The sequence below is a fragment of the Acanthochromis polyacanthus genome, chromosome 11 (genome assembly GCF_021347895.1).
Source record: "Acanthochromis polyacanthus isolate Apoly-LR-REF ecotype Palm Island chromosome 11, KAUST_Apoly_ChrSc, whole genome shotgun sequence".
Taxonomy (NCBI): Eukaryota; Metazoa; Chordata; class Actinopteri; family Pomacentridae; genus Acanthochromis; species Acanthochromis polyacanthus.
In genome coordinates this window covers 22,836,453-22,854,259 of record NC_067123.1, presented here as the reverse complement: position 1 = coordinate 22,854,259, position 17,807 = coordinate 22,836,453, and the positions used below count along the sequence as shown (strand labels likewise).

Sequence of the window (17,807 nt, the reverse complement as noted above, 5' to 3'; positions counted from 1 at the left end):
ATTCACTTGCCAGTTCTAAATAAATGCATTCACTTAAACATGATTTGACAAACCATGCCTACCACTTGGATTAGAGACATGGAGGCTGCTAAGAAAAAATGTTTATATATTTACAGGAGGCTTTGAACAGTTGAGTGAAATCCCTCCTCGACCTGAAAGGTATTTTTTGAAAACACATATTTTTCCATTTTTTCCCCCCAGCATTAGGGCAGTGTTTATGTTGTTTGAGGAGTTTGGACTCTAACAAACTCTGCACAGGTCACTCACTGCAGCTAATGTGCAGAGGTTACTGTGGGGCACATGAGACTGTCCTTAATAAGCCAATTTGGAGGAAACAAAATAATGCGAAATAAAGAGAAAATAGATTAGACTGAGTGAGTGAGTCACCATAATGAGTAGCATTAGTTTTTTGTTTTTCGCCATTGAGTGGACTCATTTGGGTACTCACTCAGAAGCACAGCCATAGCCACAGGGGCCTCATTTAGGAAAAAAAGGGCTTCAAAAGTCCGTATTTGAACTTTAAACTGCTATAAAGGCAGCAGCAGAAAATCAAAACAGCCTGTTCCTCCCAAAAGTCACCACAGATCAGCATTTAGATACTGGGCAAATAAAATAAAACATTTTAAAAAAGGGGGAAAAAAAGACAAAGACAAAGATATATATATCTTTGCTCCCTGACCCTGCAAATATTTTAACAAAAGTGACCTTTTGCAGCTTTTCACCCTTGGCTCAAGCATGAAAACTTCATAAACTCTTGCCAGGATGAGTTTTACAATGCACCCACTGGCATGAATTTTTATTCAAGGTCATAAAGAAATAGTATGCATATAGCAGTGATGGGCTGATGTCCAGAAATCGTTTCCCTCCCTACTGATTCCCTGCAAGAATCAGTAGTGGATCTAGTTCGGTCCATATTCCTGCTGTAAAGACATCAGTCTGTACGGTCTAAGTCCTTACTCCCTTGCTCTTGCACTTGGATGCAGGACAAAAGTGTTTTACTCTTTCTCCTCCTCAGCTACCTGAGCATCACACTGTGCGTTCTGCCAACCTGCGAAATTCAGTGGACAGCAAAATCACAGAACAGTTACTGATGATGCCAAGGTATCACAAGGCACAAGCTAAACATCACAGCAAGCACACAGTACAGTACACAGCGTCACTAAGGCTTGAGTATACGATACCGTTGAAAAGTTTGGGGTCACTTAGAAATGTCCTGATTTTTGAAAGAAAAGCAATTTTTTTCTCAATGAAGATAACATTAAATGAATCAGACATATAGTGTAGACATTGTTAATGCAGTAAACAACTATTCTAGCTGGAAACGGCTGATTTTTAATGGAATATCTACATAGGGGTACAGAGGAACATTTCCAGCAAACATCACTACTGTGTTCTAATGCTACATTGTGTTGAAAGGCTAATTGATGATTAGAAAACCCTTGTGCAATTATGTTAGCACATGGATAAAAATGAGTTTTCATGGAAAACATGAAATTGTCTGGGTGACCCTAAACTTTTCAACAGCAGTGTATCATAAACATAATGCACTTGTTGGCTGATTTTCTGATTATTTTATTGAAAGAAAGAAACACTTTTTGTTGTTTTTAAAGACTGTGTTGCATGTCAAGTACATTTCTAAGAAAGAAGAGGAAAGTCTCTGCATTTGAGAAAGGAGTCAAATGTGTAAATTTGACTTGTGAAAGAAACTGCACGCTCATCACACTGTGCAGATGAACAGTCACTGATCCGTCACGTTTTTGAAAAAATACCATCATAGCTCCAAACAGCGAAAGAACACCTCTGAAAGTCCACCAGAGGATTTTCTTCCTGAAGACCCTGCAGGTAGCTCAGAGCTTCAGAACCAATTCGTAGGTTTAGCAATCAAACGCATCCTCACATCCTCGCTTCCTGCCTTCCTGTGCTCTAAGCCTCGCTGCATTGCTGCTCAGTAGGCAGCCAGCTGAAGGAAAGGACAAGAGAGATTGTCATCAAGTCTCCCATTGCTGCCTTTCATGGAAAAACTTTCATCTCAGAGACAGCACTGATCCACCGAGAGCAAAACAAACCACAACACCTGAATAGTTTGTTCAGGTGTTGTGGTTAGTTTGTCTGCCTCCATCTGGTATTGACACCCTTCCAAACACCTAAGGGCCCTATGGAGCTGTAATCCTACTACTGGAGCTGTTTAGCATACCCTATTTATTTGCAGTCTGTTGTCACACCTTCTTGCCTTCTGCTTAATTGCTGCCTATATCAGAGTTTATCTCTTTCAAGGTAGGACTCTGAGTGTATTCTGCAGCCATCAAAATTAACTGATAACAGTAAAAAAAAAAAAAAAAAAAGGCAAAGCTATTGACTGTAAAAGTAACGATCCACAACAGATCATAATTTTTGTATCTCATCAATTTGTGCTGCACAGATCTCCACATCTGGTGATGTTTAATCTATTGAAATGAAAAAGGAATGATTTTTTTCCCCCATTCTTTAAAACTGAATAAACAATTTAATACAACTAAGCGTCACACTATAAAAAAATAATGCTTTGGTTCAACAATAAAATAATATTTTTGAATCATAGTGACTTAAAATAAAATTTTGTTCGACCAGCAATCAACAATAAATTAGAGGAAAATAGCTATTTTTGATTACCACTTATTAACTGATAGTGTAGCATAAAATACAGCCTTTATGTTGAATGTTATGAACAATTAAGTTGCTGCAACGGATATTTTAAAACTGTTTTATGTGCTACACACTGATATCATTCTTAGAAATACAAGTTTTTAAGTTGAGAACCTTTAAAAAAAACTGTGCTGCCTGATTAATTTTTTTATTATTGTAATTTTAGGCTTTTTGTTCATGTGGTGGAAATCACATTCAACAAGGAAAATGATGGCATTTAACTTTTTTTAAATTATGAATTGCAGTTGTGTTTTTGAACACAATATTTAAATTTTACAAACAAAAATAAATAAATTTGAGATTATATAAAATACTAAATTACGTTGATGCAAGTACAATAGTTTTATGTCAACCCAACTCATCCAAATAACCAAAAAGACTCATTTAAATTTAGAAATTGGAATTCCTCTTTGGCAACTATGCGTTTAATTAAGTGGTGCGAAAAGGTCTCCCAAGTTTCTTGTCGGAGTGCAGTAATGCTTGGAGCTAGTTGTTAATGTCAGCAAGCTAATATGAAAAAACAGTGACAATGATGCTAACATTTTCTAATTAGCACTAATGCCAAAGCACATTGACGCTGATGGAGACAATGGGATTTGTTAGGTAACTGGCTCGGGAAGCACCAGGTTTAGAACACGGGAGGCTGGTCTTTGTTTCTCATGTTTTGTTTTCTTTTTTTGGCTGGGACTCTGATATAAAGGTTACAGGAAGATGTATCACCCAGAAACACAACAGAGCAAGAATTTCAGCTGGGAACCTCCACAATAACAAGGCCACTAGCAAAATACCTGTAATAAAATACAATAAAGAGGAGTACTGAGAGAGTGCATCCTCCACCAAGGCCAATGCACTATCTAGCAGTTTTAATGAAAGTGGTCTGGATCCGCAGCAAAATCTTAAAATTAAGCCTGCTAGTTTTTGTGTGATCTTGCTGACAGACTGACAGATGAACAGACAGATGAACGGACATACTAACAAATGGGAATGATCGCAGACTTCTTGCCTGAGCCAAGGAATAATAATAGGAAGGATATTAAAATAATGCAGCAAATTAAGTCAAGTCATTGTTATTCACAAAGCACGTTTAAAACAATAGCAATTGATTCAGTGTGCTTTCCAGCAAATTAATAGGTTTCAATATTACGATTAAGATCCTGCAGAATTACACACGTGGACAAAATTGTTGGTACCCCTCAGTTAAAGAAGGAAAAACCCACAATTCTCACTGAAATCACTTGAAACTCACAAAAGTAACAATAAATAAAAATTTATTGAAAATTAAATAATCAAAATCAGCCATCACTTTTGAATTGTTGATTAACATAATTATTTAAAAAAACAAACTAATGAAATAGGGCTGGACAAAAATGATGGTACCCATAACTTAATATTTTGTTGCACAACCTTTTGAGGCAATCACTGCAATTAAACGATTTCTGTATTTGTCAATGAGCGTTCTGCAGCTGTCAACAGGTATTTTGGCCCACTCCTCATGAGCAAACAGCTCCAGTTGTCTCAGGTTTGATGGGTGTCTTCTCCAAATGGCATGTTTCAGCTCCTTCCACATATGTTCAATGGGATTCAGATCTGGGCTCATAGAAGGCCACTTTAGAATAGTCCAACGCTTTTCTCTCAGCCATTCTTGGGTCTTTTTGGCTGTGTGTTTTGGATCGTTGTCCTGTTGGAAGACCCATGACCTGCGACTGAGACCAAGCTTTCTGACACTAGGCAGCACATTTCTCTCCAGAATGCCTTGATAGTCTTCAGATTTCATCGTACCTTGCACACTTTCAAGACACCCTGTGCCAGATGCAGCAAAGCAGCCCCAAAACATTACTGAGCCTCCTCCATGTTTCACCGTAGGGACAGTGTTCTTTTCTTCGTATGCTTGGTTTTTGAGTCTATGAACATAGAGTTGATGTGCCTTACCAAAAAGCTCCAGTTTGGTCTCATCTGTCCAAAGGACATTCTCCCAGAAGCTTTGTGGCTTGTCAACATGCATTTTTGTAAATTCCAGTCTGGCTTTTTTATGAGTTTTTTTCAGCAGTGGTGTCCTCCTTGGTCGTCTCCCATGAAGTCCACTTTGGCTCAAACAACGACGAATGGTGCGATCTGACACTGATGTACCTTGGCCTTGGAGTTCACCTTTAATTTCTTTGGAGGTTGCTCTGGGCTCTTTGGATACAATTCCAACGATCCGTCTCTTCAATTTGTCATCAATTTTCCTCTTGCGGCCACGTCCAGGGAGGTTGGCTACTGTCCCGTGGGTCTTGAACTTCGGAATAATATGAGCCACTGTTGTCACAGGAACTTCAAGCTGTTTAGAGATGGTCTTATAGCCTTTACCTTTAAGATGTTTGTCTATCATTTTTTTTCGGATGTCCTGGGACAATTCTCTCCTTCGCTTTCTGTTGTCCATGTTCAGTGTGGTACACACCTTTTCACCAAACAGCAGGGTGACTACTTGTCTCCCTTTAAATAGGCAGACTGACTGATTATGAGTTTGGAAACACCTGTGATGTCAATTAAATGACACACCTGAGTTAATCATGTCACTCTGGTCAAATAGTTTTCAATCTTTTATAGAGGTACCATCATTTTTGTCCAGGCCTGTTTCATTAGTTTGTTTTTTTAAATAATTATGTTAATCAACAATTCAAAAGTAATGGCTGTTTTTGATTATTTCATTTTCAATAAATTTTTATTTATTGTTACTTTTGTGAGTTTCAAGTGATTTCAGTGAGAATTGTGGGTTTTTCCTTCTTTAACTGAGGGGTACCAACAATTTTGTCCACGTGTGTATATATGATACAAATTCGCCTTACCAACCTAACCACAAGGTTAAGAATCTACACTAGTTTGAAGTCACTTAGAAATGCCCTTATTTTTGAAAGAAAAGCAGTTTGTTCCAATGAGGATAACATTAAATTAATCAAAAATACAGTCTAGACATTGTTAATGTGGTAAATGACTATTCTAGCTGGAAATAGTTGATTTTTAATGGAATGTCTACATAGGGGTACAGAGGAACATTTCCAGCAATTATCACTCCTGTGTTCTAATGCTACACTGTGTTAGCTAGTCATAATGGAAAGCTAACTGATGATTAGAAAACTCAAATACATTTTGGTTGATTACTGACTCGACAAATGGACATACACATGAACTTAACCAACAAAAATGTTTGTTTCATTTATATTTATCTGTGTCGTATACATCTGTCTACTACATTCACAGACTACTGCAAGCTCAAAGTGCATCTATAACGATTATATTGAACATTTTAAGACATTCGGTGAACCCAAGCACTGTCAAACTCTTTAAAAGAGTTCTATTGTGGGATGGCTACACCATTTGGACTGTGGTAGCTAACATTAGCTCTGATGCTAAGAGCAATATGAACATTTTGCATTGAGGCGATACCGTTAGCTTGAAGGTCTGAGGTGATAAGTAAACTCTTTGTTGCACAATTTGCACATAACCACGCTATTATCCAAGCTGCCATTGGGAACTTTTTAAAAAAGGAAACTTTCTGGCCAACAAGCCAAGCAATGTGGTCTCGTCTTCCATCACTATTCAATAAAGTTTCTTGTGCGCTCACTCACATGCATCGTCTTCACAGCTGGCAAATTGACTTTAGTGGGCATCAATGTTACCAGTGTGCCAGAAATTAAGGAACTGAGAAAAGTGCGATTAAATACGTTATTTTTTAACGTGTTATTTCTGTAATTAATTCATTGAAATTCACGCATTAAAGTCCAAGCCTTATGTACAACTCTTTCGATGATCTGTAAAATGTTTTGTCTCAAGGCAAACAAGGCTTCATTAATAGAAAAATCTTTTTAATTTTTCTCAGGACAGCGACACAACTTTGGAAGTCAAAGCAATGAGTCACCAGTTGCTCCTTTTCTCCTCTCTACAAATCTGGATCTTACCCAGAATCAGACATTCACCACACCTGTGAAAAAGACATGATCCCTGACTGGCTTCTCATAGTGACATTTAACTGGCTACATGGTTAAACCGGATGTGTTGCTGTATTGATGAGGCTTCTGATGGAAAAATGCCTGAACTGAATCTACAAACAAGTCGCACTGCTCCCCTTTCATTTCATTATTACTCGGTTGTCCTCCATGTTGGCACAGTCTCAGACAAGCTGAGCACTGAAATTATGACAACTGTCCAAGGAGATGATGTAATTTAGGTTGTGTCACGGCAACAATGACACATTCCAGTTTCAGCCTGTAAATTCAAGCTGCATGTAGGTCGCCTGTCTCCAGGTGAAGTTTATGCATCTCAGGTCCACAGAATCCACACCAGCATTGAAAAAGCATATTTTAGATTTTATTTTTTTTCTGCGTCATGTATGAGGAGGTATAGGTGAATGTGATTTGGCACTTTTAGCTGCATTGTCAGCCCTCGCTTACACAACACTGTTTGTTCTGTTCTGCAAAAACCAGACAGTACACTCTGCCACGTTAGCCTTTACAAAATTATGATCCAAGCCTCAATGTTCTCACTATCTTTTTCAAGCATACTACAGTACAACACCTACCACTATGACTCAGAATTCCTCTGTCATGCTAAACTGTTTCAGCACAGTGCTTCACAATGAGTACTCTATGTGCTGTGCAGTGTGCCACGATGTCTGAATGCACACTGAGGCCCAATTCTCGATGTAGGAGGGATGATACTGTCTCTGCTGCGACCCACAGCATTAATAAGCACTTATTGTTAAGGCCTGCTGCTATTTTCCACTGTCTGTATTCACGACTTCTTTTTCTCTGTGCTCCCACCGAGATAAATGTTACCAACTTCATGTACAAAAACAACAAGTGATTCAGACCTGATGCAGTAAGGGACAGTGTGGAAATTAACAGGGACAGATGAGGTCAGGGAAGGAAGGCTGTGTAATTTTCAGATTTGTTTTTGGAGAGCCAGTGAGGCAGGTTTCTTTATTTTTTTTTGGCCTCAGATTTACATTTGATTTTTGCCTACGCTTGTAAAGAGAGTAAATAGTGCACAATGGAAGGAGGAAATGGTTGCTATTTCAGCTTAAAAAAATATATAAAGGGATAAATTGAGCAAAACGGTTACCAGTTCGTCTTCTGCCAGCCAACTAATTAATATAAAGACTAATCTTAGCAGCTCTAAAGGAATGCAGATCACAGAATGCAGATTTTTATGGCCATATGTGATTAAACTCATTAATTATCTATTCCAACGGTCATTCTGCACTAAAAGGAAAAAAAAAAGTGACAAGCATATAAATTCCAGATCGGTATCACATTTTGAATGCAGCTCACTCTCTGTGGCAGTAGTGCCCCAACTTTTGATTTTGATTTGTTTTAATTGACCTGACAGTTTATTATGACTGCCATAAATGTGAAATTTGCTAATTAACTAATAGTTTAAGTGGATATGTAAAAATATTTAATACACGAAGATATGCCATACACCATAGAAAATCAGATTAGAATAGTTTCAGATGGCTTAAATTATGGAACAGCCTCTTCATTTTTTGTCCTTTGCCTCTTTTACTTGTTAAAAGTGCAATAAGCAAGATTTTGAACATACACTGTCTGTCCCAAAAAAATTCCATTGGATAATTACTGCAGTGATGAATTTGTTTCAGAAGGCAACAACTTATTTAAACCTAGCTGCCCCAGTGAGTGACTTCTCATTTTTTAAACAGCCATGTCGGAAGACGTATCCTGTGGTCATGGAAAGGATGTTAATCTGTTCCAGAAAGGCATCAACCAAAGAACACAGCTAAGGAGATGACTGAAACTACTAAAACTGAGTTAAGAACCATCCAACGCATCTGCACGGTGTCACTGTAACTATGACAACAAGTGAACACTACACCAGCTGCCTGCTGACGATCACGTGCGATCCTACTACAAATCCACCACTGCCGACTTATCGGAAATGATACAAGAAACAATTGATTGAATTGTAGGGGCGTTTCTGAGTACCATCAATTCCCTACACATTTAGGCCAGTCGATTCGGTATCCGTACATAACGTACACACAGATAACACACACCTATGCTCAGCGCAAGGTCAGGGAATGAACAGTCTTGGCAGAGTAATGCGCTCTTGGAGTGTTTTTCTCGTATTGATGATGGGAGAGTCGGACCACTGAGCAAAGTCTTTTCCAGCACATCCCAAAGATTCTTAATGGGGCTGAAGTCTAGACTCTGTGGAAGCCAATCCATGTGTGATACGTAACACTTCAGTAAATGACAGCTCAGGGTTGCCAATCACTGAAGCAGAAAGCATGTTCTTCCTGAAGGAAGTGTGAACAGCAGCAGCTTATTGGTTTAGAACAGCCCTAAAACCAGGAATTATACAGTCATTGTAGGATGAACCATCTATGTGGTATTTCAAGCTGCAAAAAAACGAGAAAGACACTGTGGGGAAATGTGAGACGTTGATTAATTTGCAGAAAAGAGGAACAATATGGGACCTTTAATTATGAAATGAGTCCAACCAATTCAATAGCATTAGGAATGTCTGGGGGAAAGTATTGTTTTCTTCTTGTGGGAGGATCCAAAGAGAATATTAGCAACTCTAAGAAGGGTTTAGAATTTCTTTTAAAAAAGTGAAACTACATTTTCATCTCCCTTCGCCAGCCCAATCACTTCTGCGCAGTCCCTAAATCAACATTAACATCAATCAGTAAGCCTCCGGTGCTTCAAGCAGAGTCAACGCCAGGATTTATTTTAACAAGCTGCGTTATTGACAGACATGCTGATGTATAACGCCACGATGTGTACATGAGCTGCAGTCGCTGATGTTTTAGATTGTTTGTTATGAAAAGCAGCCCACCATTAAGGAGCCGCGGCGGTGTGTTTACAGCTGTTGCCATGTTATGATCTGTCAATTTGTGTCAGCCCACAGTTTATCTGCTGATGGAAGTTTAATGGGGGCACTACCCTGTTTACCCAGCCAGGAGCCCCGGGGGCAAAGATGTCCTATGGCCCCCTGCGCTGCCAGACATCATTTAACCCTGTACTAACTGACCACTTTACTGGATTGTACTGTAATGTGCTGCCGTCCACTCGTGTCCCCACCCATCAGACACTGTAGGTTACACAAACAAACTGTAATCATTACATGCACGGATGCTTTAAAGCCACACAAACACACACACATTCCCATCATTCGGGCAGCCAGCTGCTGTCCAGCCCAGTCTGTGCTGAAACAGGGCAGTCAGCAGCCACTCCAGCCCACACTTTGTCAGAATTATTTACTGGACAAAACTTGCAGCTACATTTGCAGTCATCTGTTACTGGCTGCAGTTGCTGAAGCGTGCCTGGCAGAAGTTGCTTTTTATGGTGGCGAATCAGTATCAGTCATTCCCAGAAAACTACCTTTACAGCACATTTTATACAGCAATAAAAGCAGGCAATCTCTCCTCTGAGACAACATTTTTCTTCTCTGGCTGCGAAGCAAAGGCAAATCTTATCTTTAAGATGACAGAGCAATCTTTATAAAAACAAAAAAATAAAGCCCATGTGAGAGTAGTGCTGTGAAATCAATAACAAAAGAGGTGATTACAGCCTACCTGCCTCCCTCTGTCTCCTGGTGGCACCACTTTTTCGAACTTTACGCACCAACATCCTCCAGGTTTCACGCCTCTTTCCTTTGTCTCGGCCCATAACGCTGATACATGACTCGGGGATAAAAGTTCAGTCTCACTCCTGAAACTTTTGTCTTTTATCCCCTCTCTGTCTATCGGATAAACCGGCTTTTCCATCTTTTTGTTTTCTTCGCATCCCCCAAAGCTGCAAAGGCGACGGGGGCGCAACTGGCTGGAATCAATGAGGCAAAGTTGGGCTTCGTGCCACCACGGCAGTGTTTGTGTGTTTCTTTGTGCCTTCTGACTTCGTGTCCCGCCTTCAACTTTACCGGCAGCGTGTGAAAAATCACTCCGATGCTCCTGTAAGTATTCTGGAGGGACCGTGAATGCAGCTGTGGCGTTCAAAAGCACGTTTATATTGATTTAATTGCACCTTTATCGGCCGCGCTATCAATATGATATTCTATATGATTCCTATAATGTTCCCACAGGGGCTGACAGTGTATCAGCTCAGTGAGCAGGGATCTCTTCTCACTTTATGGGGTATTTATCATACATGGCATCACTGTAATACAGTATTCCTGGGGACTCCCTGTGCTATCTATAGTGTACATTATCTTTGCTCTTACATGTAGGAAATATGCACTATAACAACTAATACCTTTGCTTACATAGTATATACAGATGTCTTGTACATGGTTTGCTTTTATCACATTACAAACTTCAGTTGTACACTGCCTTATACACAAAAAAGGATCATAAGTCAATTAAAGGTAGGAGGTGACTGATTTAATTTAACAATATGCTGCCTTTTTGTGAGATCATCATCTGTTTTATTGCAGGGGTGGAAAGTAATTAAATCAATTTACTCACCTTCTTCACTTAAGTGCATTTTTTAGGTACTTTACTTGAGTATTTTCCATTTTATGCTACTTTACACTTCATCTCAACCACATCTCAAAAGGAATTGCTGCATTTTTCACCCCACTGCCTACATCTGACAGCTTTAGTGACTTTTAAGATGAAGATTTTACACTCTGGATAAGATAACCAGCTCTTAAAATACAGCAGATTGTTAAAGATTAAACCGGTGGCTTTCAACCTTTTTGGCTTCTTCCAAAAAGCAGCGTGCAGTCGGCTCATATTTCAAATGTTTATGACTTGTTAACAGCTCCACCAAATAGTGATTTTTCCCCCTAAACTTTTCACATGGCTTCATTTCAGTAAATACTGAAGTGATCCAATATCTCAGCAAAGTTCAAAGAGGAGAGAAAAAAAGTCCAAAAAGTGAAAACAGACTTGTGGATCAGAATTTATTTCTTTTTTTCTACTTGTCTCTCCCATGAATCATCTGATAAGACTTCAGATGTATCTGCGGTCCTGCATATGAAACTGGATGTGAAGTAGTTTAAACCTTCAGCAGCTACAACATGCTGCTGTCACACTAAAGCTTCACTAATATTCTAATGATGTCAGGTGTAATAATAATAATCGGTCCAGGACTTTTCACTTTTTTTTTTTTTACTGCAGTTTGCTGCTTTAAAGTGGGGTTTTTCATGCTGGACTTTTCCTCGTGATGCTTTATCTTTACATTGCCGGTTTGATACCTTTACTTCATTAGAAGCTCTGAATACTTTTTCCAACATTGTAACTACATAATCTGAAGAGTTATCAGCAGCTATGGTTGACAGATAAAGACTGATACAGTGCAACTAAGCTGGTCTTTGTGTAAAAACTGTTCTAACTGGACACAGAGGTGGACATATAGACCAGTTGGTATCATGTCAAACTTCAAATCTATGATGGTTTTTGAATGCCAAAAACATTAATTTAGCTTTTTTTTTCTTTATAAGAAAAGCATGTACTTTGTTGTGAATCGCTGTGCACTGATGTGACTGTTGTTTTTCTGTGACCTGCATTCTAAGCAGACACATTGACTTGATCTTGTCTGACTCACTCAGGTTAACACAGGAACCAAATAAACTAATCAGCCATGAAGGTTAAGTGTGCAGTACAGCTCATGCATGTGCCTTCATGTGGGTCACTGTGTAAACGTGTGAGTGTCTTTTTGTGTTTCCCAGCATCCACCAAACTCTGAGGACTTTTTTTTTCTTTTCTCAAACAGGAACACCTCAGACACGAGTCCCTGTGTGATGTCAAGCTTATTGCAGACATCTGGGGGCCGGTGTCTCGTCTTTGGGATGGTGTGTGTAATGACCATGCCTTATCTTTCTCATTACCAAGCCCGAGATGTCAGAGGAAAGCTGGAGACGACCCTGCTCTCCTGACAGAGAGAGAGATGGAAATAATTACCAATGTCTCTTGTGGAATAGGCCGTAAATTGATACACACTAAATACTGTACCTTAGGGGTCTCTCTCTCTGTCTTCCTCTCTCTCTTTCTCGTCAGATGTACGAGACAAATGAATGCATCCAGAAGGAATTAATTGGATTTGGGAGCAGTCTCCTGCACAATCCACCAGGACAGACAAACACCCCCTCTATGCACCCTCCCTTTGGCACACACACCCACAGACAGACACACACGCCTCCTCCTCCTCCTTTATTCCAGTCATGCCTTGCAGAAATGTCTGCCACCCCCCGAAACACACACACCCACCCCACCCTGATGGATCAGTCTGTGTCCCTTATCCCTCCCTCACACACACACACGCACACGAGTGCCATGCTGCTCCCCAGTGGATTGCAACCTCTCTCTTGGATACAGTGTTTCCATGGCAGCCACGTTTTCTGCACGTGTAGAATCAGACGGAGTAAGAGAGGGAGAAAGAGACCACTCCTATCGATTCATGGGGTGGCTATTGATTCAGTCTGCAGCTGCACACTCACCTACAGCAAACACTCGCATGCGTGCATGCATATTCACACGCACACATGCACAGACAGAAAGTAAACACCAAGACTGCGAGTTGTGAGCGAAGCTCTGGAATGAGAGAATGAAGGCTCACCTTTTGTTCAGCAGGCTCAGTGTGTGCGACTGCTCCAGCTATCTCCTCTGTGGTACTTATAACTGTTAGGTAACCACATGATGGTGCTTCATTTTTGCTTGTTTGAAAGGTTCAAACTGTGAAAAACCACAAGGCACAAACACTTTCCACTTTTCAGTTCCAGCTGATTTTATTTCCTTCTTGGAAGAAAAGAAAAACAAATAAAAAACGACAATCTGTACAGAGGTCTGAGAGGCAGTGATTGACCCAAACATTGGCTGGTTTTGAGCAATAAACATCAAATGATATTGGCATGATTGGACAAAACATGATCATACACAGCATATTGCACAAATGAAAAAAGAAAAAGGACGATAGAAAACAAAATGTCTTGAAGTTAAAAAAAAAAAGAAACTCCTGGACCACAATCATCTTCAACATAAGGATGTCCAAAGATGGCTGTCCTAGTGCCTGTCGTTGATCATCATCATCATACATAAAACACACAATCTTTGCTTATAGTACAGTCAGTTTACATAAATATCTTCATGTTATTATTCTTTAAAAATCTTAAACACAACAGCTATAGCTACATATACCTGAATCTGAAATACAAATGCTATTTGCCATGCCATAATATAGGAAAACAATTAGCCTGCTATACTTAGCCAACAGGTACAGAAAGGTTAAATACTATTTTTTGATGCAATTTGCGCAATAACAGATGAAGCACTTCATACATCTCCCTCCCTCCAAAGTCTAGGCAAAGTGGAATGAGTGTGAAATTCCATCCAGTGGTTCAAATAAAACTTATCTTGATAAAAAGCACACAGAGGTATTAGCTCTATCCAAACAGTGACTCTCTGGGATCTTTCACTCATAAACTTTAGGTCTGTGTGTACTGGAAACACAGTCACCACTCAGACTGGGAGCCTCAGTGGTGCTTTGTTTACTTGGCTGGTGAAACTGGAGTCACTGTGCCATTAAGAAGCATGTGGGTAAATACTGTAAACACTGTGTGAGGTCAGATTGTGCCAAACAAACCCCCTCTGCACGTCTAAACACCAATGTAGATCCAAACAACAATGTTGTAGGCTACCCACTCGCCGGAAAACCCCCTTTCTATAGATTTTGTACAAAAATACAAGTAGAAAATCATGACACACTCAAATCTCCTTAAAAGTGAGAGAAGTCAGACATTTTAAATAAGATACACTTCTAGCCCTTCCGCGCTGGATACAGACAGGTGTATGTGCACAAACACAAACGAGACCTGTACGAGAACAATACTTCTATGTATAAAAAAGTTTGGCCGGTATAAATACATCAATATAAAAAACGTCATCTGACACAGAGGAACTACAAAGTTGAAGCACTAGGCAGAAAGAATGCGCGTCGGGGAACATTGGTCCTGAATTGTGCACTGAGTGTTTAAAAAGGTTCAGAAAAGGGTTTCTGAAGTTTTGAGTCAGTCTTTGTTTTAAGTCCTGCCGTTGAAAGAGAAGCTGGTGATAGTGAATTGTGTCCTATGGTCACACAAATTGCGTAATTACGCAGCAATGAACATTTTTACGCATTTAACAACAACAAAATCCTCCTTATCGCGGAGGGCATGCGTGTTGATATTGAAACGATTTCGAGTTTGGAAAAAAATTACACCTGAATAGCAACTTGATGGTCAATGTGAATAGGCTATATCTTAAACAAAACCCAACATGACGAGCTCTCCAGTAAGTGTCCATTTTCCCGACCCAAAATAACATTAATATTCAAAGTTCAGTTTCAGTCCTCATCCTCTGCGGATTGGGTTGAACATTTGAGCTGGAGTCTGTGTGTTTCACTGCTCTCTGCTTACATTCACTCCTCCTCTGTGTCCAAATGCAAACTAAGCATTTCCCCCCCCCCTCGTCTGCGCGTTCCCGTCAAGCGCACGGAGCGCTGTCCAAGTCTGTGAGTCGCGCGTACCTGGGCTTCAACGCACGCACAGGCCACCTTTTCGTTCCTGTTTTCACTCTCCTTGTGTAGTGAAAGAACGGCAGAAATATTCTGGTCTGGACGCACACGCCTGTCTGGGGGGTTGAACAGTTAAAAACGTGGGGTGGGGGGAGGCGCCGCGGTTCCTCTCCACCGTGGTCCTTTCAGTAGGTGAACACCAGGTTGGAGATGGTGGACTCCAGCCAGTCTCCTGAGATCATCTCGCTGACCTCCGGGGTGCAGTAGTCGGAGAAGTCGAAGTGAGATCCCGCCCCGCACTCCCCGAAGCTCCAGTCCAAGTCCCGGTCCAGCTCCGCATCAGAGAAGCCCATGCCGCCCAGAGACATGCTCTCAAAGCCGGGGCTCGGGTTCAGGTCGAGCCGCTCGTCTTCAAACTCTTCATCTGACGATGAGGATGACACAGATGATGAAGAGTGAGAGGCTGACGGTGTTGGGGAGGAAGCGCGAGCGTACCTGAGGCGCGCGGTGTGTGAAGACTCACTGGCCGCCGGACTCTGCTCCTCATACAGGCTCAGCGGGTCGCTGGACTCCGCCGAGCTGCTCAGGGTGGGACTGGCCGGGACTCCCACAGACGGAGGCCCGCTCTCCAGACTACCTGCCCCGCCGAACATGTGGGCGCGCCTCGCCTCTCCGGTGCGCTTCTCCGGGATCTGTCTGGCCCCAGACACTGACCTGGATTTGAAGAGCGACTGGTGATCACCGGGAGACGCATAGTCCTGCCCCGGAGCGCTCTTGATGCTGCCCTGCTTGTGCGTCCTGCTCACTCCTTTGGACGCGGGGCTTCTTTTAGCACCAGCCTTGCTGCGCTCTCCGCTCTTCTCCCCACGGTCCGTCTGCTTGCTCGCTCCGCTTCCCGACTTGACCTTCTTCCTGGGCCGGTACTTGTAGTCTGGGTAGTCGGCCATGTGTTTGAGTCTGAGCCGCTCCGCCTCACGGATGAAGGGGATCTTGTCTGTGTCTTTCAGCAGCTTCCAGCGCTTCCCCAGCCGCTTGGAGATCTCCGCGTTGTGCATGTCCGGCGACTGCTCCATAATCTTCCTCCTCTCGATCTGTGACCACACCATGAACGCGTTCATGGGTCTCTTGATGTGCCCCGTCGGAGTTTTGCACCACGCCAAGTCGCTGCGCTCCCGGGAGGAGGGAGACTCTGGGGTCGGAGACGCATCCATCTCCAAGTCCATTTCTCCCGTGTCCGTGGAGTCCCCGCCGGGTGAGTGAGCGTGGGCGCTCTCTGTCTGGCTCATGTGCTGCACCATCTCTTCCTCCAAGTGTCTGGAAACACTCTGGTCAGTGCAGTGCTTTGACAAAGTTCAAGTGCTCAAAAAAATGCCTTGTAGGCTTTCACGAAAATACTCCTCACTTGTTCTTATTTCAGGCGCTTTAGACCCAGACCACTGTTGGACTCAGGTCTAAAAAAAAGTTCATCCAAGTCTCTTCTCTGTCTCTTTTCAGTTCAGCCCGTTTTGGAGACGCTGAGTCTCTTAACTTTAACCGGTGCGCTTCACGGACAAAAAAAATAAACCCGAAACTATTCAACAGCTACTTTCAACTGCCTGTGCGGCTGAAAACTCGCCCTGCAAGGTTCAAAACGCGCCGCTGTGGGCAACAGCAGTGCAAGTCCCTTATGTGAACCTGGCTGTCTGCAGCGCAGCTTGTCTGTGCGGTTGAGGAACCATGTGGTTGAATGGAGCGGCTGCGCTTTCTCATAGTCTCCCTGTTTCCTGTGCGCTCTGTAATATTACTGTAAACACAACAACGAGAACCTCGCCGTTTTATACCCTCATCGCGAGACGTGAAAGCCAATCAGCGCCTGTCACCATCCTGATTTTTCAGTCGGGCCACTCCCCCCTGGCCTCCCATTGGCTGAATAAAAAAACTGGTAATAATAATAATAATGTGCAATGAGGATCGTGTGTCTGACCTCATTCCTGTCAGACTCCACTGGAAGAAAGACGAACTTAGTGAGTGTGTGTGTGTGTGTTTATATATATATATATATATATATGTTTATGTGTGTGAGTGTGTTTTAAAGGAACACAGTCTCCTTTCCCCAGTTCCACGTGGAAGCCTGCGAGGATAAACTTAGAACCACATTAGTTTCATGTGAATGAATGCTGACTAAATTTAGATTCTGTGTAATATGTAGGGGGGCGCAGGGATGCTGAGAAAACACAAAAAGCAGCCACAACATGTTGTGTTAGTCACGCTGCAGTGTGGTGAGCAGGGATGCAGCGGAGGGCAAACCCACCCAAACATAGCTCACCCAACCTGTTATTTGCAAATCATTATAACACCAGCTCACATCATTACATCACAGGAGGCAGTATAAACAGACGCAGGTGAGGTGATGAGAGTTTATATTTACACTCTACATCAGTGCACTATGGTCAACCAGAAACCCGAAAACCAATCATTAGGAATATAATGAAGGTGGGCAGAAAGATGTATCAGGGCCACACTGGGGAAAAGAAAGGGGAAAAAAAAGTCACATTCACTCCAGCAGCAGCAGCAGCAGCTTCCTGCACAAACTGCTCAGATTCCTCCTCCTGCACAGTCCCATTATGTTAACATGTCAATGTCATGTAAGATCACATT

At 41.8% G+C, this 17,807-nt stretch overlaps 1 protein-coding gene across 1 annotated transcript; it reads right to left on the bottom strand.

The window, feature by feature from the left end:
- Positions 1-13,381: 13,381 nt before the first annotated feature.
- sox4a (SRY-box transcription factor 4a) lies at positions 13,382-16,972 on the bottom strand. Its single transcript, XM_022208862.2, has one exon. The coding sequence runs from the start codon at positions 16,466-16,468 to the stop codon at positions 15,356-15,358; it is 1,113 nt and encodes a 370-aa protein (XP_022064554.1). The 5' UTR covers positions 16,469-16,972; the 3' UTR covers positions 13,382-15,355.
- Positions 16,973-17,807: the final 835 nt, after the last annotated feature.